This window comes from Gobius niger (assembly GCF_951799975.1).
Source record: "Gobius niger genome assembly, chromosome: 1".
Lineage (NCBI taxonomy): Eukaryota > Metazoa > Chordata > Actinopteri > Gobiiformes > Gobiidae > Gobius > Gobius niger.
In genome coordinates, this window is record NC_136852.1 from 2,558,963 (window position 1) to 2,581,619 (window position 22,657).

Genomic DNA, 22,657 nt, shown 5'->3' on the forward strand with positions numbered 1-22,657 from the left:
CTTTTGTATGTTTTTTTTGTGACATTTTTTGTTGAATTGTCATTTTTTGTTGAATTTTTGTCACATTTTTGTTGAATTTTTGTCACATCTTTGTTGCGTTTACATCCTTGTTTTCTTCTCATTTTTTGTGGCTGTTTTGGTGCTTTTTTCCCAAGAATCTTTTTGATTAGGGTAAAGCCAAACTGGAGAAAATGGGATCCGTTCAGGCGGGAGTTAAAAGGTTAAAGTCTCTTCTCTGAGCGACTGAAGCCAGTGCAGAGACCGGAGCACTGGACTAATATGGTCGTATTTCCTGGTTCTGGATGTTCTGCAGCCGTTACAGTCGTCTAACCTGCTGGAGACAAACACATGGATAAGTCTCTCTGAGTCCAAGTCCATGATCACTCCTAGATTTCTAACATGATATTTCGGTTTTAGAGAGAGAGACACATATTAGCTGATCCAATGGAAACATGTAAAAGAGCTGTTTTTGATGAGAGAACAGGAAGGAAGGAACAGGAAGAGCTGAATAGTTATATATGGTTTATTGTTGTTTAGAATACTCAGGGCAGCGAAGGAGGAGACGAAGGAGCAGCTCAATAATTCCCACACACTGATTGATTCACAAAAGTAACTTTATTCACACATTTAACTCTTCCTCAAACACTCGCCGGCCCGGCATCCTGAGCAGCAGAGGTCAAGATCAAGCGTAGGATTAAACCAGGTTTTATTTTGGGACCTCCCGCAGTGGTACCCAGTCTGGTTTGTCTGGCGTACCCCTTGAGCTGTTCCTTTATTCTCCGAGTGCCCCCTACCTCGAGGATCTTTACAAACGTGTTCAGTTCTGGTCTGTGGGAGCGGCGCAGGGCGAGGTGTACTCCGACTCCGCCCGGTCACCTGAGGGACACACAGGAACATGGATTAATGCAGTACTTTAAAGCAAAAGTACGTGAGTATTCTGGCAGTACTTGGTGAGTAGTAGTCGTAGATCTTGACCACGGCAGGTTTGAGGTTTTGAACGTCCGTCTCCTTCCCCAGACGCAGAAGGTACGACACGGTTTGGTCCTTGGACAACTGTGAACAGAGGAACAGCAGGAGTAAAGGAGGAGGAGCCAAAAAACTGCTGAAGTGCAACATTCAGTTCCAGAACTCATCACTGCACCGCCTTTTCTAAACTTTTATTCAGCAACTTGTTCTTCTCATGCAGCTGATGCAGGGTTTAGACGCAAACACGCTGTATGAGTGTATTTTCGATCATGGCGGCCTCTACAGCGCTCCAGGATCAATTGTTTGATGTACAAGACCTGTGCAGACCAGCTCTCCGAGGTCCTCAGCACATCCACAACCTGAGCCTCAGCCTGGAGAAGGTCCCAGTCCTGTGGAAGACCTCCTGTGTGATCCCGGTTCCTAAAACAGCGCATGGCAGGGAACTGGCCCACTACAGACCAGTCGTCTTGACCTCCTACTTGGAGCGCTGAGACGGTCATGTTCTTTGACTTCTTCAGTGCCTTCATCACCATCAGACCGGCGCTGCTGCGGGGGGGGGGGAGAGATGGTGATCGACTTCAGGAGGAGGTGGACAGTTTCAAGTACCTGGGTGTTCATCTCAACAATAAGCTGGACCAAGAAGGGCCAAAGTCGCCTCCATCTTCTGAGGAGACTGAGGTCCTTCTGAGGAGACTGAGGTCCTTCTGAGGAGACTCAGGTCCTTCTGAGGAGACTGAGGTCCTTCTGAGGAGACTGAGGTCCTTCTGAGGAGACTCAGGTCCTTCTGAGGAGACTCAGGTCCTTCTGAGGAGACTGAGGTCCTTCTGAGGAGACTGAAGCTTCTGCTCAGGACTCTTTATGACTCTGTGGTGGCCTCTGCTCTCCACTACGCTGCCGTACGCTGGGCCCCGGGCCGCACAGAGCGGAAAAAGAACAGACTGAAGAAATACACACAATAATCCCTGTATTTAAATCACTTTATAAACCACTTGCTCTATGATGTAAACCTGCACTGCTAATACTGACTATAACATTTTTGTTATAGTCTGTTTACTTATCATTTACTGTTTATATTGTTTGTCCCCACAAAGTCCTTGATAGTTATTGCATATAAGATATATCACTATTTATTATTTACCGTAATCGTTTTTTCCTCACTTTTTCTGCCTATCTGCTCACCCCGAGTGTTTCTAAGAGCTGAATGTAACAAGTTCATTTCTCCAATGTGAGATCAATAAAGGCTTATCTTATCTCAGTTTAGTTTATTTGTTTATTTGAGCAGTTAAAACTCTACTCAAAACGAATGGGTCGAAGCAAGAGCTGATAAGCGCCCAGCTGCCCACCCCCAAAATCCATACAATAAAATAATACAAAAGAACATAGTGCAAAAGGAACAATTTAAAAGCTGTAAAAACACAGCGGGAACTCACCTCCCGGATGTAGATCAGAACATGGTCGTCTTTCTGCTCCACACGATCCACGAGGTCCTCGAGCTGCAGCTGCAACACAGACACAAGGATTAACAGTAGTAGTAGTAGTCGTAGTCGTAGTCGTAGTCGTCGTAGTCGTCGTAGTAGTCGTAGTAGTCGTAGTCGTCGTAGTAGTCGTAGTAGTCGTAGTAGTAGTCGTAGTAACTCACATTGTTGAGGGCTCTTTGGTCCGGGACAAAGCCTGACAGCATCTTCACGTCCAGGATGATCATGTTGGAGCTGCTCTGTTCTCCAAAGTAACTGCAGGAAAACAAACGAGTTTCTGCCTGAATAATAGTTTGATACAGTGATTCTAAAACATCCCGGCCTGAGTAGAAAGTACTTCTACTGCCCCCTGCAGTAACTGTCCGTGTTCTTACTGAGCCGTGAGGAAGAGCGTCAGGACGGTGGAGTTACACTCCATGTGCGCCTCCGCCTTCACCCCCACGCTCTGCTCGTCCCGCGGCGTCGGGATGTTGTATTGGGTCAAGATCTGAGCCAAACAGACGACTCTTTGAGGACAGGATTCACTCGCTGAGACCCCCCCACATCAAAGGCCCCTCCCACCCCTCACCTGCACGGAGGCACAGGCGCTCCCCGTCACCTCCAGGCCGTACTGCCCCACAGCGCTCTCCAGTGGCCGCTCCTGGTACAGCAGCTTGTTGCTCTGGTCCACGGTGAAGGACATGGATGGGTCTGTGGCGCCGGGAGGAGCCTGCACCACCACAGAACTGGAGCCATCGGGACTGTAGACCAGAGTGGAGTACAGCGCCAGGGCCTGCAGCGCCACCACCGTGTCCTACAGAGGAATTACAGCTCATTAGCACTGCCGCTGATACTGAGAAAGAGAGCCGGTACCTGAGTGGACTTGAAGCCGCCGTAGGGGTTCTGTTGGCCCGTGAGCCAGCGGACGATCTTAGAGGCGTATCCCAGCTCCTCCACACCGACCTGGGGCTGCGTGAGGGTGGACAGCAGCACGTACGCGGAGGTCTCCACCGACAGGGAGGCGGAGGAGGCGGCGGACCAGTGCAGGAACCCGCCTGGAGACACAGAGGAGTGTAATACAGGCCCGAACACACCCGTACAGACGTCACAGGGTCACAATAGTTCCCTTAAGTCAAGCTTTATCTGAGCTACTGCTGTTCACCATCTTTGTAATGATTAGTGGTAATGGGCAGATGATTGTGGAGCTCTGGAAGTGACATGAGCAACAAAAATAAATGGCGTCTCCACATGACTTCAAAATGTTATTCCGAGATATGTTTCCAAAAAAGCAAGAAAAGGCTTAATATGTGAGGGACCATGATGCATCAGTCGTACCTCCCTCGTGCGCCTGTGAGTACAGCCTCTTCAGGAGCTGAGCTCGTGTCTCTGTGTCTCCGGCCAAACTGAACACGTAGGCCATGAGCGCCGTGGTGTAGACGTTCTCCATGTTCTCCGTGTGGTTCCTTAGGCAAGACAGGCTCTTCTGCAGCACCGGGTCCTACAGGAACACACAGAGGGACAGTGGTAATACGTAGATGAAGTAACAGCAACAGTAACTGTAGTAGTGAGAGTTTATTCCTTACAGTTGTGGAGACGTTCATCTCCAGGAAAGCAGCAGTGATGTAGGCGCTGAGGGTGACGTTGTCGGACACTCCTCCCTGAAAACAGCAGCAGAAGAACCAGGATTAATGAGAAGAATGTAAAGATGAGTGTTCAGGAATATGGAACATGGTCATGGCAGCAATTTATGTTTTTCCCATTGGGCACCCAGTCCAATGATCAAACAACCCAAATAAATAAAATAGATGAAAACTCCTGTTTATAGGTCGGGCGGTCTCCGTATTGAGCTGACCTTCATACGGTTGTTGAAGAGTTTCTGACCATAATATGGTTGTTGAAGAGTTTCCTGACCTTCATACAGTTGTTGAAGAGTTTCTGACCTTCATACAGTCGTTGAAGAGTTTCTGACCTTCATGCGGTTGTTGAAGAGTTTCTGACCTTCATACGGTTGTTGAAGAGTTTCTGACCTTCATGCGGTTGTTGAAGAGTTTCTGACCTTCATACAGTTGTTGAAGAGTTTCTGACCTTCATACGGTTGTTGAAGAGTTTCCTGAGCTTCATACGGTTGTTGAAGAGTTTCTGACCTTCATACGGTTGTTGAAGAGTTTCTGACCTTCATACGGTTGTTGAAGAGTTTCCTGAGCTTCATACGGTTGTTGAAGAGTTTCTGACCTTCATACAGTTGTTGAAGAGTTTCCTGAGCTTCATACGGTTGTTGAAGAGTTTCTGACCTTCATACAGTTGTTGAAGAGTTTCTGACCTTCATACAGTTGTTGAAGAGTTTCTGACCTTCATACAGTTGTTGAAGAGTTTCTGACCTTCATACAGTTGTTGAAGAGTTTCTGACCTTCATACAGTTGTTGAAGAGTTTCTGACCTTCATGCGGTTGTTGAAGAGTTTCTTGACCTTCATACGGTTGTTGAAGAGTTTCTGACCTTCATACGGTTGTTGAAGAGTTTCCTGACCTTCATGCAGTTGTTGAAGAGTTTCTGACCTTCATGCGGTTGTTAAAGAGTTTCCTGACCTTCATGCAGTTGTTGAAGAGTTTCTGACCTTCATGCGGTTGTTGAAGAGTTTCTGACCTTCATACAGTTGTTGAAGAGTTTCTGACCTTCATACAGTTGTTGAAGAGTTTCTGACCTTCATACAGTTGCTGAAGAGTTTCTGACCTTCAAACGGTTATTGAAGAGTTTCTGACCTTCATGCGGTTGTTGAAGAGTTTCCTGACCTTCATACGGTTGTTGAAGAGTTTCTGACCTTCATACGGTTGTTGAAGAGTTTCTGACCTTCATACGTTTGTTGAAGAGTTTCTGACCTTCATACGGATGTTGAAGAGTTTCTGACCTTCATACGGTTGTTGAAGAGTTTCCCTGAAGGCAGGAAGCAGCCGTCCTCCCTCTGTCGGCTCTGGAGCCATCTCCGGGACTGGTCCAGCTTCTGCGGGTCGATGTAGACGAACTTGGACGCCTTAGAGAAGCACCGCAGCACGAACGTGGTCAGCCTGAAACACAGAGGAAGTGCGGTCATAGTAGGAACATAGAGCCAGTACATAATCACTAAAAGTCGGGTTTTGCCACTGTGTGTCTCCTTCAGGCCCTGACCCGGTGGTTGAGAACCCTCACCATGTGTTTCCGTCGCCGCGGCCGAACGCGCTGTACGAGCCGTCTCTGTGCTTGTAGTTCAGCTGCCTCTGGTATCCTGCAAAACAAAAGTCTCATAAGACCATTTCATGATAAGAAGGGGCGATGTGAGGCACAGGACTGTAGTGACAATAGTGTGAAGACAGACTCAACTAAAACTGAACAAACTGAATCCAGCACTTAAAGCTGCACCACCTGAAGTTTATCATTAAGTTTTAATTTTGAAAGTAGAAGTAGTTGAGTAAAATCTCTCAGCTTTTGCCTAAACTCGTTTCTAGTAGGGCTGCACGATTAACCTTTACCAAATCGAGGTTTGCGCTCCTGCGACGTAACTTAACCTGAGGATTTTAGAAATGTTCGCCAATCAGAATCATTGAGCCTCTTCCTTTGGCTCCTGCCAATAAAAACTCACTGCAGAAGAATCATGTTCGTCTGCTCTGCAGCCACTTTGAACAAACTGCAAACTATTCTCACTAATAACAAGCGAGTGTCCCACAACCTGCAGGGCGGATTGTTGCTGCCACTGCCTCCGCTCATCACCCTCTGCACGTACAGCATCATTGTGTTAAGGAGAGTCTAATTGTCTTTACATATAAGATGGTTTAAATATGAGACAAATATCGTTTTGTAGCTTGTGATTCGGAGAATGCATTTATGACGCTGAATCGGGAGAAAGTGTTTTTCTGAAAACTCCCTGATGAAGCTGAAACGTAATGACTGAGACCCGTGATGTTAAACAGCAGTTTTAAAAGTTTATATGGAACTCAATGCTCAATTTCATAAAAAATAAAACATGCTGTATATAAAATATCAGAATCGCAAATCGTGTCGTAGTTTCCAGCTCTCACAGACCCTTTGCATATCTCAATTGTTCACTTTCATAATATTAACTAATATAGTGCAAAGGTATTTGACAGGAGGACATGTGGCAACAGGAGAACAGGGGAAGGAAGGGCATCAGGCTGAAGCTCACCGCTGCTGAGGAACTTGAAGGCGCGCTCCTTGACCTCTGGGCTGAGCTGCTGCGTGTCCTGCAGGTACTGGAGGATGTAGATGTTGGGGGCGAGCAGAGCCATGTTCTGCTCCCCACAGCCGTACGGCATCTGCAGCAGACCGTCCAGGTTCTTCAGGGCCCGGCCCAGAATGTCCCCTGGAGTCACAAGAGCAAAGGACACGGAGGTCTTTAAAGACAAAGGACACGGAGGTCTTTAAAGACAGAGGACACGGAGGTCTTTAAAGACAGAGGACACAGAGGTCTTTAAAGACAGAGGACACGGAGGTCTTTAAAGACAGAGGACACGGAGGTCTTTAAAGACAGAGGACACGGAGGTCTTTAAAGACAGAGGACACGGAGGTCTTTAAAGACAGAGGACACGGAGGTCTTTAAAGACAGAGGACACGGAGGTCTTTAAAGACAAAGTATAGTATGGAGAGTGATGTTTTACCGAGGACAGAGACGGAGGCTCGGTCTGATCCCAGGATGACGTTCGCAGGGAGAGACAGCTCCACCTGCTCCTTCAGAGTCTCCCCTGAAACAACCACAGTTTACAGGGTTAAACCAGGACTGGACAGAGACATGAAGGACATGATCAATGAATACAAGAATCCCAACATGTTTGTAGAGCTGTAAACTACAGGGTTAACAGCTTGATTGAACACTCCCGGACCCTAAGCTCGTTTGCTTCAGACCTTGGTAGCACAAGGTTCCCGTCAGTGAACAACATTTCCCCCTAATATGAATGTGCTGGACCTTTGGGACAGAGCAGCCAGTTGTAGGTCTTCACCACCTCCGTTCCCTCAGCCTGAAACATGAAACACAGTGAGTTAAATAACGCTGTTGTTGAAGCTGGTTTCTGGTGCAGTTTGAGGCGCAGACCTTGACCCGCAGCTGTTTGGTGACCACATCCACGCGGCCTCTGTCCGGGACGCTCAGCACCTCGTTGTCGCACTGCACCTGAGACGGGACGGCCTCCGCCCTCACCGTCACGTTCACCTCACCTGCAGGAAACACACACGGTCATTGAGCTCAAACAGTCCGAGTGGTAAAAGAGCGTCTGTACCGAGGGTCGTGGGGAGCATGGCCCAGCTCAGGGTCTTGGTCTCGCTCCCACAGAGGCAGGACGTGTACAGGTCTCCGGACAGAGGGGTCAGCGTGAAGTCTGAGGAGGCGGCCGGAGTCACGTGAACCTGAGGACACAAAGAAAGATGTTAAAGCAGTTTTCCCCTTCATTGGCCTGCCTGGACACTCACCATGATGCAGGAGGAGAGGTAGTTGAAGACCGTGGCCTTCAGCTCGAAGCTCTCTCCGCGGATGATGGAGTAGGGCAGCGACAGCTCCAGGAAGAACGGCTGGAAGACGGTGAGCTGCTGACGAGGCGCGAGTCCGAACCCGTGCGGCGACAGACAGAAGGCCTCGGTCTCCCACGTGGTGATGGTGTCGGGGACGGAGAGGGCCAGGGCCGCACTGCCCGACGCCCTGAGGAACAAAGTCAGAGGTTACCATACGAGTTTAAGTTGTTTCGTGACTGTTTTTGTTCTGATGTTGCTTTAGCTGAATGTAAGTCACGCTCCTTGAAGCTCTCGAGTTCCGGAAAAGCACAGGAAGAAAATGCAAACTCCACGCTGGGCTCCCATGTGATCTGGGGGTTGAACCTGTGACCTCCTTGTGAAAGCACTCACCCCACGTCCACCAGGTCCCAGATCCATGTCTCGGGAAAGAAGGTCCGGACGGTCTCCAGCGGGGGAGGAGGTGGAGGACCGCTGCCACCTCGTCCGAAGTTCCCTGAAAGTCCAGGACTAGCAGCAACTAGAAAAGAGACGTCAGATCGATGTCTAAAGGTGAACTATGCAACTTTTTATGTTAAAAAAGTTGAGATCAGTGCGTATGTGACCTCTCAGCGGCTGCATCATGATTAGCTTAGCGTCCGTGATTTCACTTCTGTTTTTTAGGGTTTCTGGTTTTCGGAATTGAATGTATATGTAACCGTGGATACGTTAGAGGTGACCTTGGGTGTTTTAAAAGGCGCCGACAAATAAAATGTATTATTATTATACGGGTCAATCAGAGGTGAAAACCTAAAAAACACTTTGGGCCAGATCTTGTGGCGGCGCACGGAGGGCGCAGGCTCTTGGCGAATTATTTTCCGAGTGGTGGAGCGATTTGCCTATTCGCCTCTGCCACTTGTGAGGGGCGTCACACGAGGAGGTGACATTCATGTCCTCGTTTACCTCGCGCTGCCTTGTGTTCTTTCTTAAAGGGACTATAGGGAGTTTAAAAAATGTTAAAATAATGTATTTTCCTCCCCCTACATGTTCCAGCCATGTCCTAATGTGTAGAATGAGGCCAGACCCATTAGCCAAAACTGCCTCTAAAATCCTTCACTGTCATGCACGAGCTTAATATAGAAGCTGCAGTTACGCACAAGGCCTGAGATGGCAGTTGTGAGTATAAAATCACAAACTTGCATCTAGCCCCTTTAAGCCGTCGGCTCTCATGGGTCAAACTAAAAACTTTATTTATCCATCGTGAGCTAAACAATGTTCACGTCTCGAGAGAGAGAACGAGCTACAGCGTCCGCTGTGCCGCGGATCGTCCCAAGCTTGGCGTGAACACGAAAAAAAACAAATGCACATGCCACCTCTACCTTTTTTTACATAAAAAGTTGCATAGTGCACCTTTAAAGATCAGATCCAAACGCTCTGCTGCTGACAGACTGGTAAGATAAAAATCGAAATAACACTTCAATGTGCAACAAGAAGAAATCAGAGTGACACAAAAAATAATGAGTGAACCTTTTACTGAAAACAACTAATAAACTGAAATAGTTTATTTCTGGTGGACGGTTTTCACACCGTCATGACTTTGTCCTGTCGCCGGATCCAGTAACGACTCCATTTGCGTCGAGGATCCTTCGGCCAAACAGATCCTCCGGCTCCGAGCTGGGGACATTTTTACGGATCTTCCACTTCACTTTTTTGTTCCATAGCCCTCAGAATCTTTTAAGAAATTCCAAATGCCTGTCATACTGCGATCCACCTCGAGAGCCTCTGCTTACGCAGCTCAACAACCCGACCACGATCAAAACAACACTTTGTTTTGCCTTTGCCATCTGGACAAAGTCACAACAGAAAATGGCTCTGAATCCACATGTTTGTGCAGATTTGGGATTTTAAAGTCATGTGGTCCTAAACTTTGATCAGCTGTAAAACAGACTATTTCAGTTTAATGTTTTCAATAATATCTTTACTCAAAACATTTTGTCTCCCTTTTCTTCTTGTTGCAGATTGATGCTCTACTTGGAAACTCGTTAAGATCTGTGACTTGTTTTCTCATTTTTCAGCTGGTCTTAGACTTGATTAGGACGGTATAAGCAACTCACCACCGTAATTCATCATGGTGTAGGTGTAGTATTCACGTAGGTGGTGGTACTCTGTCCCTCTGAAGTTCACACAGGACGGAGTGCGGAGGATCAGGTTGGTCGCCATTTTCAGTCCTTTTTCCTGTGAAGATATAAGGATTATTAATATTCATATTTGACATGCTCTCTCAGCGGTTTAACACAAGGTTTCATGGCCTCCACATCTAAGGCCTTTTTCTACTTTCATCAGGCCCAAAGCGCTTTACAGCAAGTAACCAGTCACCCATTCACTCTCTCATTCACACACCAGCGTACGCAGACACTGGAGGCAAGGAGGGTGAAGTGTCTTGCCCAAGGACACAATGACGGTGACACAATGACATCTTCAGGAGCTGGGATTCGATCCCTCGACCGTCCGATCATAAGACGACCTGCTCTACCAACTGTGCCACTGTCACCCCAAACTGATCAGAAACTGATTAGGACCTTGATGTTCATCTCCGAAAACCTTCTACTTAGCCTGCCTTCAAAAATCTAAAAACGGATAAAAAGACCTTTAAGCTGCACAACAGGACTAAAGGAGGATGGAGGGCATCTCACCTTCAGGATGTTGTAGACGTCGTTCTTGTCCCCGGACTCTGGGTAAGGTCTCGGATACAGGACTGATCTTCTGTTTCGAACTTTCACACACCCCATATGGTCCTCCACTTCATGAGGGAAACTCCGCGCCTTCGTCACCGGCAGGAGCTCGAAGATCTGCACAGGTCAGACCGGCTTTAGTCTGGGATTAGACCTACTGTAGTCCTGCTGTAGAGGAGCTCAGGCAAACAGTTTCATCCAAGGTCATTCGTCTCTCTCAAACTAGTGCCACTACCACTAAAAACATGTACAACAGGTTCCCCTCTGGGGCTAGGACTGCCCTGAAAAGAGATTCTTTACCTCAGCGGGACTTTCCTGGTTAAAGCAGGACTAAGTAACTTGTTTACCTTAATAAATCCTCTCCGTAGTCCCTGTGGGGGTAATACAAGTGTTAATGTAATGACTGGGGGGTCTTTCATCTCCCCCTGGTGTCTCTGGCCACAAAACCACACTAGCAGGTTTTCCTGCTCCTTTCCCGGAGCCCCAATACACACTAGTAGAATAACAGTTACTGGCCCCGAGAGGCCATAAGCGACACTGCAGGTGTTGTAGCATGTCGCGATTTTTTTCCGTATTAGTTGTTGGTGAGAGTAAATACTACACTGACAGGAAAGACAAAGGGACAGAGGGATATTGTTCATCCAGTTACACAATGGAAATATTTTGTTTCACTCAAACTTGGCTGTAAATACTGTTTAAGAGGTGCTAGCCCGCAGTTAGCCTGTTAGCTTCTTCTTAATGATTCTATCAGTGTGTATTGGTGGCTCCGGTCCGATGGCAGTCAAGTTGCAATTGTGTTTTTCTGGCCAGAGACACCAGGGGGCGATGACAGACCCCCCAACCATCCCATAAACACCTGTATTACCCCCAGAGGGACGACGGGAAGGATTGATTATGGTAAACGAGTTATTTAGTACTGCTTTAAATAAAGGTCAATTACAGGCAAATTTTTAAAAAAAATTGCTTTGACCTAAAATATCTGTTGTTTGTGTTTTCGTTAATTTCGTTTTCTTCAGAAATATATATTTTAAAAACATTTACTTTTTACGTGACTACTTGTACTTGTACTTTGTACTTGGCTACTCTACTCACCTCGGCTGTCTGTAACGGGGCAGTCACACCGTGACGATCGAGACATACGCTTCACATACGAAGAAACTTTCCTTTGCGTTAAATCTGTTTATTCCAGTTATTTCCTGCGGAACATTTCTGGATTTTGCAACTCTGAGTGAGACGCATTTCCAAGGTTGTTTAGATGGAAAAACCAGCGTGTTACTGAATTTCAGGACTAAAAGACTGAGATCCACTGGTCTATGGCTTCATGTCTCACACTTGACTTTCACTGGACTGTCAGATAAAGTGCTCAATGCTTTTCCGTCGCAGATTTTCCTCAGCAGTTCCTCATCGTCCATTACTGCCTTACGTGACCTTTTCAAACTCTCCTTTATATTCCTGCCCAAGTCCTGGTCCAGTACCTTGTCTGTGTTCAGGGTTTTGCCCGGTTTCTGGATGAGGACGCTCTTGTCCACGGCGCTGAGTCCACACAGAGACAGAGGAGACGCCGAGACCTTCAGGGAACTGCTCTCCCCAGGCACCGAGGAGGGAGGAGAAAACTCCAGCTCCACCTGGACAACACACAAGTATAAGAACTCCTCACTCCTCCTGCCGCTCCATCCAGGACTCAGACCTTGTTACTGAAGCATTTCTCTGTTTTGAAGTCGTGGGACGCAGCGATCACACTCTCACTGGGCATCACGGCGTAGGCCACGACAGTCACTGCAGGAGCCATGTCCGGGGTCATGTCCATCCTGAACGTCAGACTCCCCTGTGTCACTGAGAGAACAGAACACACGACCTGCAGCTGAGCACTCACTCACTCAGAGTAAAGACTGTTCCTGAACATGTCTCCAGTTTTCTCAAAAGGAAATCAAACATACATATGTCCAGTGGATTTGATAAGAAAAGAAGATGGAGAGACACAAGGCACGTCTTTCTAACCTTTCTAACCTAACCGAGTCACGCCATGATTTTTATTGTATTTATTTGTTCATTTGGTCGAGACAGTGCATGCAATGAGATACACCTGAACTTTAACCTTTTCTCCCTCCGCCTCCATGTTGTATTTGTTCTGCTGCTTCACGTCTCAGATGAACGACATCACCTCATAAATCTGTGACTGTTTCTCTGTTGTTTGCAGCTTCATTACTAAAAAGTTACTGATTGTTACTTGATAAAGTCAATATAATCTAATAAAGGTTTTGTAATTGTAATGAGTTACTGCCGGTCAGTGACGGTGCAGGGCGGTCGTACTTGTGGCCATGTAGTTGCTGGAGTGTCCGTATTTGACGATGACTCCTCTGGACAGGACCTGAGGAAGAGGAGGTTTATTCTCTTCAGTCGACGCAATCACAAACACAAGTACTGCTCCCGTTACTACAACTATGTTTACAACTGCTGATGCTGCTGCATAATGAGAGATAATCACACTTTGATTGAATTGATTTCAGGTCAGCAGTTTTCTTTTATTTGTCTTAAGGCTTTCAAACATTTCCCCATTAGAAACAGTGTGTTGATGGTGGTGGTACCAGGTACATGATGGTGGTGGCGCCTGTGTCCTCCCCGATGAAGGTGTACGTCAGGGTGAAGCTCTCCTCCCCCTCACAGGCCAGAGTCCGGTCCCCGCCCTCCACCTCAAGAGAGCTGGAGGTCTTCCTGTGGAGCGACGGCGGCTTGATCTCCGTGAGGTGCAGAGACGCTTCAGTGAAGTGAGGGTTTCTGTAGCTCCACACGTACTCACTGTAGAGACTCGCCTGAAGGGAAAGGAATGAATGAACATGGTCCACAAATCCAGAGGTCATACCGTAGATGCAAACACCTCCATGACCCATCCATCCATTTTCTTCTGCTTTCCCGATCCACACACACCTCCTCCAGCTGTTCTGGGGGACATAATCCCACCAACGTGTCCTGGGCCTTCGACGAGGCCTTCTCCCAATAGGACATGCCAGGAGCCGCCTCAGCTGCTCCTTTCGACAAGAAGGAGCAGCGACTCTACTCCGAGCTCCACCTGGGTAACTGAACTCCTCACCCGATCTCGGAGGGTGCGCCCAGCCACCCTGCGAAGGAAACTCATTTCGGCCGCTTGTATTCGCGATCCTGTCCTTTCGGTCATGACCCAAATATCATGACCATAGGTGAGGGCGGGAACGTAGATCGATCGGTAAATCGAGAGCTTTGCCCCGACTCAGCTCCCTCTTCACCACGACAGACCGATACAGCGACCGCATCACTGCTGACGCCGCACCGATCCGTCTGTCCATCTCACGCTCCATCCGTCCCTCACTCGTGAACAAGACCCCGAGATACTTGAACTCCTCCACTTGAGGAAAGGACTCCCCACCGACCTGTAGAGGGGAAGGAGAACCATGGCCTCAGATTTGGAGGTGCTGATCCTCATCCCGGCCGCCACACACTCGGCTGCAGACCGCCCCAGAGCAGCTGAAGGTCCTGGTTTGTTGAAGCCATCAGAACAACATCATCCGCAAACAGCAGAGATGAGATCCTGAGGCTCCCAAACCGGACGCCCTCCGGCCCCTGGCTGCGCCTAGAAACTCTGTCCATAAAAGTAATGAACAGAACCGGTGACAAAGGGCAGCCCTGTGGAGACCAACACGCACCGGGAACAGGTCTGACTTACTGCCGGCAATGCGAACCAAGCTCCTGCTGCGTCATACAGGGAACGGACAGCCCTTAACAGGGGGCCCCGGACCCCATACTCCCGGAGCACCCCCCACAGGGCACCACGAGGCACACGATCGAACGCTTTCTCCAGATCCACAAAACACATGTGGACTGGTTGGGCAAACTCTCGCGAACCTTCGAGCACCCGACGGAGGGTATAGAGCTGGTCCAGTGTGCCACGACCAGGACGAAAACCGCATTGTTCCTCCTGGATCCAAAGTTCGACTATCGGCCGAATCCTCCTCTCCAGCATCCTGGAATAGACCTTACCGGGGAGGCTGAGGAGGGTGATTCCTCGGTAATTGGAACACCCCCTCCGATCCCCCTTTTTGAAGAGAGGGACCACCACCACGGTCTGCCAATCCAGGGGCACTGTCCCCGACCGCCACGCGATGTTGCAGAGACGTGTCAGCCAAGACAGTCCTACAACATCCAGAGACTGAAGGTACTCAGGGCGAATCTCATCCACCCCCCTCCCCCCCATGACCCGGCCCGGATAAAGCGGAAGAAAAGGAATGGATGGAATAAATTCTGCAGGAGGTTTGAGGGACACATTTAGCCCCAACGTTTGGAAATAGCACATTGAGAATCTTGTGAAGTTTAATAAAGCGTCTGAATGAGGTGATGTTAAAGTTCACCGTGAGAGCGAAGTCTCCGGGGAAGCTGCTGGTGTTGACTTTGAACACGGCCAGTCCGTCCCCGTCGGTCCGAAGGCTCTGCAGGATTTGGTCGTCGGATTTTAGGTGAACCTCAGTGTCGGAGACCGGAGTGTCGTTGTGATGCACAGCTTTCACCTGAACACAACGCAGACACGCAGACACGCAGACACACAGACACACAGACACACAGACACGCAGACACACAAACACACAGACAAGAGACACACAGACACACAGACACACAGACACACAGACACACAGACACGCAGACACGCAGACGCGCAGACGCGCACACACGCAGACACGCAGACACACAGACACACAGACACGCAGACACACAAACACACAGACAAGAGACACGCAGACACGCAGACGCGCAGACGCGCAGACACGCAGACACACAGACACACAGACACGCAGACACACAAAAACACAGACACACAGACACACAAACACACAGACAAGAGACACGCAGACACACAGACACACAGACACGCAGACACGCAGACACACAGACACACAGACACGCAGACACACAAACACACAGACAAGAGACACGCAGACACGCAGACGCGCAGACGCGCAGACACGCAGACACGCAGACACGCAGACACACAGACACGCAGACACACAGACACAGGCTTTACCAACACATGGCAGAGACAAAAGTCTTTCCAGTTCCTGTGGGACCGATTCAAAGTGGTTCCTGATATCAATTTGAATCATTGAATCATTGTATAAAGATAAAGCGCCTCATGCATTAAATTTAGCCAAAAATGCAGATATTTTCAGAGACAAAATGTATATATATGTTTTCATACCACAGGTTTGTGGCATGAAAAGGTCAGTGTTTGTGTGTGGTCTGTACCTTCACGTCCAGGATGTCTCCTACGTTGTATCTCTTCGGTGCGTCCACGAACTCCACTTTCCCGATCTGATACGAGAGCTTCACCTTATGCTCCACGAGCTGCTCAACATCTGAAGGAAAAATATAAAGAAACACAATTTTACACTTTGACAAAGAAGTTCAGGAAATTGAAAACATTAAAGCATTAAACCACAAGAATAAGTGGTTTATTTATATGAACCTGCTGAGCCGTGGTGTTCAGAGTTTGTAGATGGAGCTCACCTGTTCCTGCTTCAGTCATCTTAGCTTTGATATAATATTCGTCCTTCATTCGGAAAAGAGGTTCATTCTTGAACTGATCCGTCTGAACCATGAACGTGGCACAGCCTTTATCCATCTGAGAAACACCACAGGATATTGTACAACATTAGGAGAGAGTCGGGGAAAGATGAGCCACTTGTGGTGATTGTGTAAAAACAGTAGATTAACAAACACAAACACAATTTTACTGTTTATTTAGTGGAGTCAGATGAACCATCAGATTTAAGGGGTTAAAGGTGAACCATTAAATCTTTTTTTCGACATATTAAGGTTTCCCATTGGCATAAGTAGTAGTAGCAGTAGTAGTAGTAGCAGTAGTAGTAGTAGTAGTAGTAGCAGTAGTAGCAGCAGTAGTAGTAGCAGTAGTAGTAGTAGTAACAGTAGTAGCAGCAGTAGTAGTAGTAGTAGTTTTGTTTACCTGCTTCTGTTCTTTGTGGCACACAGACTCCAGGCGGCTGTATATGACGAGATCATAAAGTCTGCACATCTGAACCTCCACTGACCCCGGCACCGACTGACCAAACGTGTATCTGCAGGAGATCAATAAATCATCAATAAATCATCAATAAATCATTAATAAATCATCAATAAATCATCAATAAATCATTAATAAATGATTAATAAATGATTGTGTTGGGAGTTTGTGTCAAAGCAAACTTCACAGATGTTTTATATGAGTGACTCACTTCGCACACACTTGGAGCTCCACCTGTTCCAGCGCGATGCTGACTTCAGCCGGAGCCTTGATTTCCACAGAGAACTTTGGGAGAACTAGAGGAGAAACAGAGCGCGGTAAAAACATTCAGAAACCGAAGTCTTTCTGTTTCATCTATTACACATTTTTATCTTCATGATCGTCACTGATTAATCAAACTTTTGTATCAAGTTTTTAGTCTGAACTTCGAGCTGTTACTGAGACAGGATTGGCCGATTTAATTATTTTCAGGAAAAAAATTCCCAGTGATAAATCTGCAAATGCGTCGATGTTTCCACTAGGGATGTGACGCTTCTCGATATTATATCGAATCGCTCGATACGTCCTCTTCGATTCAATATGCAAATCGGCATGTTTATTTAAACTCAATGTGCCATAAGTTCCATAAATATGTTTGAAATAAACTGAAGAGAGATCACATTTAAGATCTGGTTTGATCTGGTAAACTCAGGAGGAATGAGCTGTATCAAATGTCAGAGTAATGTTCTTGTATGTGCGACGCTGACATGTTGTTATGAGGAGAGCTCTTCATGCATGTGTTACTATTAAATGCACGAGTCGAGTAAGACTCGATAAGAACGTAAGCAAAACACTAAACTAAAGTCTTTTCAAAGGTCTACAGAGCTGAGCTCTTGAATATCTCGCACTAGAACCTGTTTTGATACAACACAGCAGTGAGTGAAAAAAACATAATAAGGTAAAAACATGTGAACTTCATGACATTTTGAAAGACGCTGCAGGTGTAGGGTCTTTTATTTACTCTGACATTAAAGCTAAGATGTTAAGGAGAAATGAAGTAGTAGTAGTAGTAGTATTATATAGAAGTAATACTGTAGTACTGTAGTAGTATTCTCACCGTATTTCTGGACCTGGAAGCCGTGTGTGGTGGTAGATCTGCCTGAGGTCACAGACACGCTGTAATCCCCCTGTCTGGCCTCTGGGGTGAGGTCGTAGGAGAGCTGCAGGATCTTCCCCTCGGAGCTGCGCTCTAACCACTGTGCCACGCGGTTGTCCAGCGGGTCCTGATTGATTATAAGGAGTGATGATAATGTTCTGTCTAACACTCACTTCATTTCTGTCAGACTTTACCTTTATCTCAATGACGTCGTACTGAAACAGAAGCACAAACACGGTCAGATCCAACAGGAAATTATAAATACGGTTCATTCATCGATTCATTTATTTATTTGTTCATGTCATCACACAATACGTTTCTCTTACAAACATCACCTCTTACATCATCAACATGAGCTTGAATATTTAGTTTTAGAAACGTAACTTCTTTGGCTCTTTTTATAATAACTCTACAAATTGTGATTTTCACATTTTCAGTTTTGCCGATTACTGAAAATCAGATCGTTTGTTTTGTCCTGATCAGTCAAAGCTGAAATATTTATTTTTGTCTCAGATCTTGGCGTTTGGTCACATTTGAGCCCCGCCCACTCTGAGTCTCTGTGATGTGATTGGCTGCAGAGTTACACTGTAGGTCAGACACGTGAGTCTGTAAAAGGCTGAGGCCTCATTGCTCTTCAGTCACAGACTGAGAAGTGAAGAAGGAAGTCATGGAGACTCTGCTTTATGTTACCCCCGTGAAGTCAGACACAGGCGGGGATGGAACATTTGGGCTTTATTCTGTAAACAGACAAAATATAGTTTTCAGACGCGGCTCTGCCTTTGCTGACTTCAGCTGAAAACCTTACGCAGAACTGAGCTAACTCTGCGCGAGACCGGGGACGTCAGTCTCCTACGCACGGGCCGCTACTGCCATCTTGTGGCGCAAGTTAGCATAGCACCAGAAATTACGCCTTAACAGGTCAATTGTACTTAACCAAAATAAACATTAGTGATGAATTAAAGGTTAAATAAAAATTTAAAAATGTTGGGGGTGTCTTTTTATACTTGAACAGTCCTAGAGGCAACACTCTGCTTTAGAACATTACACTTCTGCTGGATGCAACAAGAAAATATTTAAAAATCCTGTATATAATTAAAATACTAGTTAATTATTAATGACTCTCATTCTACAAAACCAACCCTTGTCATGTGTTTCTGCTGTAGAGTCATGTTTGTCCCAGTTCTTACAGCAGATAAAATATATACATATTTCTTCAACATTCATTTGCATCAATCATATGATTTCTAATGTTAAATTATCGTCTCTATTTCTTTTTTAATTTACTTATGACTTTAGTTTCAGAATGTACCTCTTACAGCACATGTATAAAGTTCTGTCTAAAGCAGAGTCTCCATGACTTCCTTCTTCACTTGAAGAGCAATGAGGCCTCGGCCTTTTACTGCAAACCAAGAGCTCACTGTGTTTAGCTCATGTTACTGTGACTCACGGTTTCTGACCTGAAGTCTAACTCTGAGGAAAGTCAGTTCACATTTACCCTGAGAAGGTTGGAAGAGCGCCCCCTTGTGTAATAATAATAAACACGCCTACTGATCTTTCAGTTGTCCCGGGCCGGCCCTGCTGTTGTTTCTGAGTAAACATTTATTTACCAGAAATGCCCCAAATCTGGAACCGGCCCAGGCCTGTGCACTTTAGCCCGAGTCATTTCAACAGCTCCAAACATTTACTCAGACTGATAAACTGCTTCACTCACAGAACCCACGGCCGGACGCAGCCTGGAGTCCAGCGTCACCACCCGGAAATGCACTGGGGACAAAGAGAGACGGGTCAGGACACGAACCCCTGACCACGGGCTAACCACTCTGCCACTCACCCGTCTGTCCGGGCAGGTACAGCGGCTTGTCCGACTGCACGAACGTCCTCACGCCGTAGTTTCGGATCTGGATCTTTCTCGTCTCTTTCTTAATGAACCGTTTCCCCTGAACGTCCACCTCGAAGTTCTGGATGTCCGAGTTCTCCACCACCGGAGCCTGGAGAACATGATCCAACACAGGGTTTTCTATGTGGAGCGTGTTTTGTTCTTCCTGTAGGGCTTTGTCCTCACTTTGTTGGGCTCATTAACCTCTGAACTCCCGCCTGAATCTAGAGGGTCTTTTTCCTCACGTCATCACATTTTTTTCCATCATTTTTTTGTTGGGCGTTCAACTCATTTTTGTCACTTTATTTGGCATTTTTTCGTAAATTTTTATCACATTTTTTGTCATTTTTTTGTCAATTTTTTGTCAAATTTTTATCACATTTTTGGCAATTTTTGGCAATTTTTTGTCATTTTTTCGTCAATTTTTTTATCACATTTTTGTCATTTCTTTGTCATTTTTTGGTCACATTTTTGTCATTTTTTCTGCAATTTATCATCAGATGTTTGTCAAATTTTTTATCAATTTTTTATAAATTTTTTGTCATTTTTTCGTCAATTTTTTTATCACATTTTTTGTAATTTTTTGTCACATTTTGTAACATTTTTGTCATTTTTTTTTGTCATTTTTTGTCAATTTCTTTTGACATTTTTGTGACATTTTTGCCTCTTTTTCATCAATTTATCGTCACTTTTTCATCAATGTTTTCTCACTTTTTTGTCACATTTCCATCATCGTTTTTCGTCTCAGTTTTGTTGCTATTTTCACAGCTTTTTTCCAGAAGCTTTTGGACTGGGGTAAAGCCAAACTGGAGAAAATGTGCTCGGTTCAGGTGGGAGTTAAGGGGTTGAAGGGCGTCTGACCTGGAAGGAGCTGCAGTCGTGCTTGTCCTCATCGTAAGACTGACTGTAGATGGTTTTCCTCTCTCCTCTGGACTCCAGAGTCACCGTGACCGTGAACTCCTGCTCCTCCGGCAGCTGCAGGAGGCTGACGCAGAACTGGACCTCAGTACCGGACTCCACCACCGCGGGCACCACCACCAAGAACTTCCTGCAACCACCAGCAGAGAAGAGCGTTAAGAATAGAAGAGTGATGGGATTAACGGCTCGAGTCTTTGGGAGCCGTTCAAAAGATAAAACTTTAAAAACTCACAACATCTATTTAACCTCTTAACTCCCACCTGAACGGATCCCATTTTCTCCAGTTTGGCTTTACCCTAATCAAAAAGCTTCTTGGGGAAAAAAGCATAAAAAAAACCTACAAAAAATGAGAAGAAAACAAGAATGTAAACGTAACAAAAATGTGACAAAAAAATGACAAAAATTCAACAAAAATGTGACAAAAACTCAACCAAAAAGTGACAAAAATTCAACGAATTCAACACAACGCAGCAACAATGCGAGGAAAAAGATCCGTTTTGTGGATCTTAGCTTTCAAATGAGGTGTTACACAGGCCTATATAATGGCTAAAGAGGACAGAATGCATTTGGTTTAGGCGGGTGGGTAAAGGTTAACAAAAACATATTTGTGAATAAAATCTTGCAGAAACAGCATTTTAAGGTAAAGCTGAGAGATTTATGACTCACGGTTCTGCATTGGTCCTGAGGCTCAAAGCCGAGAACAGGAGCAGGGCCAGGGCCGCGCTGCTGCCGGGACGTCCCATCTCTGAGTGAGGCTCAGCTCCAAACGCTCTTTTCTGAACCTCGGCACCTGAAGCCCGAGCTGACCCCGTCTCCTCTGTCCCGCCTACAGTGTCCAAAATCAATGAGCAAACACTGAAACTCTGTCAGTTCAATTCTGTTTGTTTGTAGAGCACAATTCTTACACAAGACAATTCAAAAAACAGATTAAATCAATAAAAAATCAACATAAAAAATAATCAATTACAGTAAAAGGCAAGAGTGCAGATAAAATACTTTCAGTGTAATATTCATGGGCAAAAAGAACTGTTTTCAGCCTGGATTTGAACATCGTCAGAGTTCAGGCCTGTCTCACATCCTCATGTTGTAGATTTCGGCTTGAGCCTCAGCGTGTTTAGTCCTGACTTTGGGAACCACCAGGAGGCCCCTCCCTGAGATGGTTCATACGGCTCTAAGAGATGGACTCTGGTGCAGAGCTGTTTTAACCCCTTAACTCCCGCCTGAACCAAATGCATTCTGTCCTCTTTGGCCATTATATAGGCCTGTGTAACACCTCATTTGAAAGCTAAGACCCACAAAACTGATCTTTTTCTTCGCATTGTTGCTGTGTTGAGTCACCTTTTGTATGTTTCTTTTGTGACATTTTTTATTGAATTTTTGTCATTTTTTGTTGAATTTTTGTCACATTTTTGTTGAATTTTTGTCACATCTTTGTTGCGTTTACATCCTTGTTTTCTTCTCATTTTTTGTGGCTGTTTTGGTGCTTTTTTCCCAAGAATCTTTTTGATTAGGGTAAAGCCAAACTGGAGAAAATGGGATCCGTTCAGGCGGGAGTTAAAAGGTTAAAGTCTCTTCTCTGAGGGACTGAAGCCAGTGCAGAGACCGGAGCACTGCACTAATATGGTCGTATTTCCTGGTTCTGGATGTTCTGCAGCCGTTACAGTCGTCTAACCTGCTGGAGACAAACACATGGATAAGTCTCTCTGAGTCCAAGTCCATGATCACTCCTAGATTTCTAACATGATATTTCGGTTTTAGAGAGAGAGACACATATTAGCTGATCCAATGGAAACATGTACAAGAGCTGTTTTTGATGAGAGAACAGGAAGGAAGGAACAGGAAGAGCTGAATAGTTATATATGGTTTATTGTTGTTTAGAATACTCAGGGCAGCGAAGGAGGAGACGAAGGAGCAGCTCAATAATTCCCACACACTGATTGATTCACAAAAGTAACTTTATTCACACATTTAACTCTTCATCAAACACTCGCCGGCCCGGCATCCTGAGCAGCAGAGGTCAAGATCAAGCGTAGGATTAAACCAGGTTTTATTTTGTGACCTCCCGCAG

General features: G+C 46.1%; 1 protein-coding gene across 1 annotated transcript; it reads right to left on the reverse strand.

Annotated features, from left to right (window-relative positions):
* Positions 1–794: 794 nt before the first annotated feature.
* Positions 795–21,339, reverse strand: LOC306969176 (alpha-2-macroglobulin-like). The gene is made up of 35 exons (XM_079564776.1): positions 21,256–21,339; positions 20,533–20,719; positions 19,627–19,783; positions 19,507–19,559; positions 17,990–18,010; positions 17,757–17,922; positions 16,872–16,956; positions 16,604–16,715; positions 16,147–16,261; positions 15,886–15,995; positions 14,997–15,152; positions 13,203–13,427; positions 12,928–12,985; positions 12,305–12,450; positions 12,093–12,242; positions 10,579–10,734; positions 10,000–10,120; positions 8,300–8,426; positions 7,871–8,096; positions 7,681–7,807; positions 7,497–7,618; positions 7,371–7,422; positions 7,066–7,149; positions 6,594–6,770; positions 5,603–5,678; positions 5,325–5,481; positions 4,004–4,078; positions 3,756–3,918; positions 3,294–3,475; positions 3,010–3,234; positions 2,816–2,928; positions 2,606–2,696; positions 2,397–2,465; positions 948–1,053; positions 795–876 (listed from the first exon to the last, which is right to left on the reverse strand). Exons 1-35 carry the CDS (start codon positions 21,330–21,332, stop codon positions 818–820), a joined length of 4,326 nt encoding a protein of 1,441 aa, XP_079420902.1. The 5' UTR covers positions 21,333–21,339; the 3' UTR covers positions 795–817.
* Positions 21,340–22,657: the final 1,318 nt, after the last annotated feature.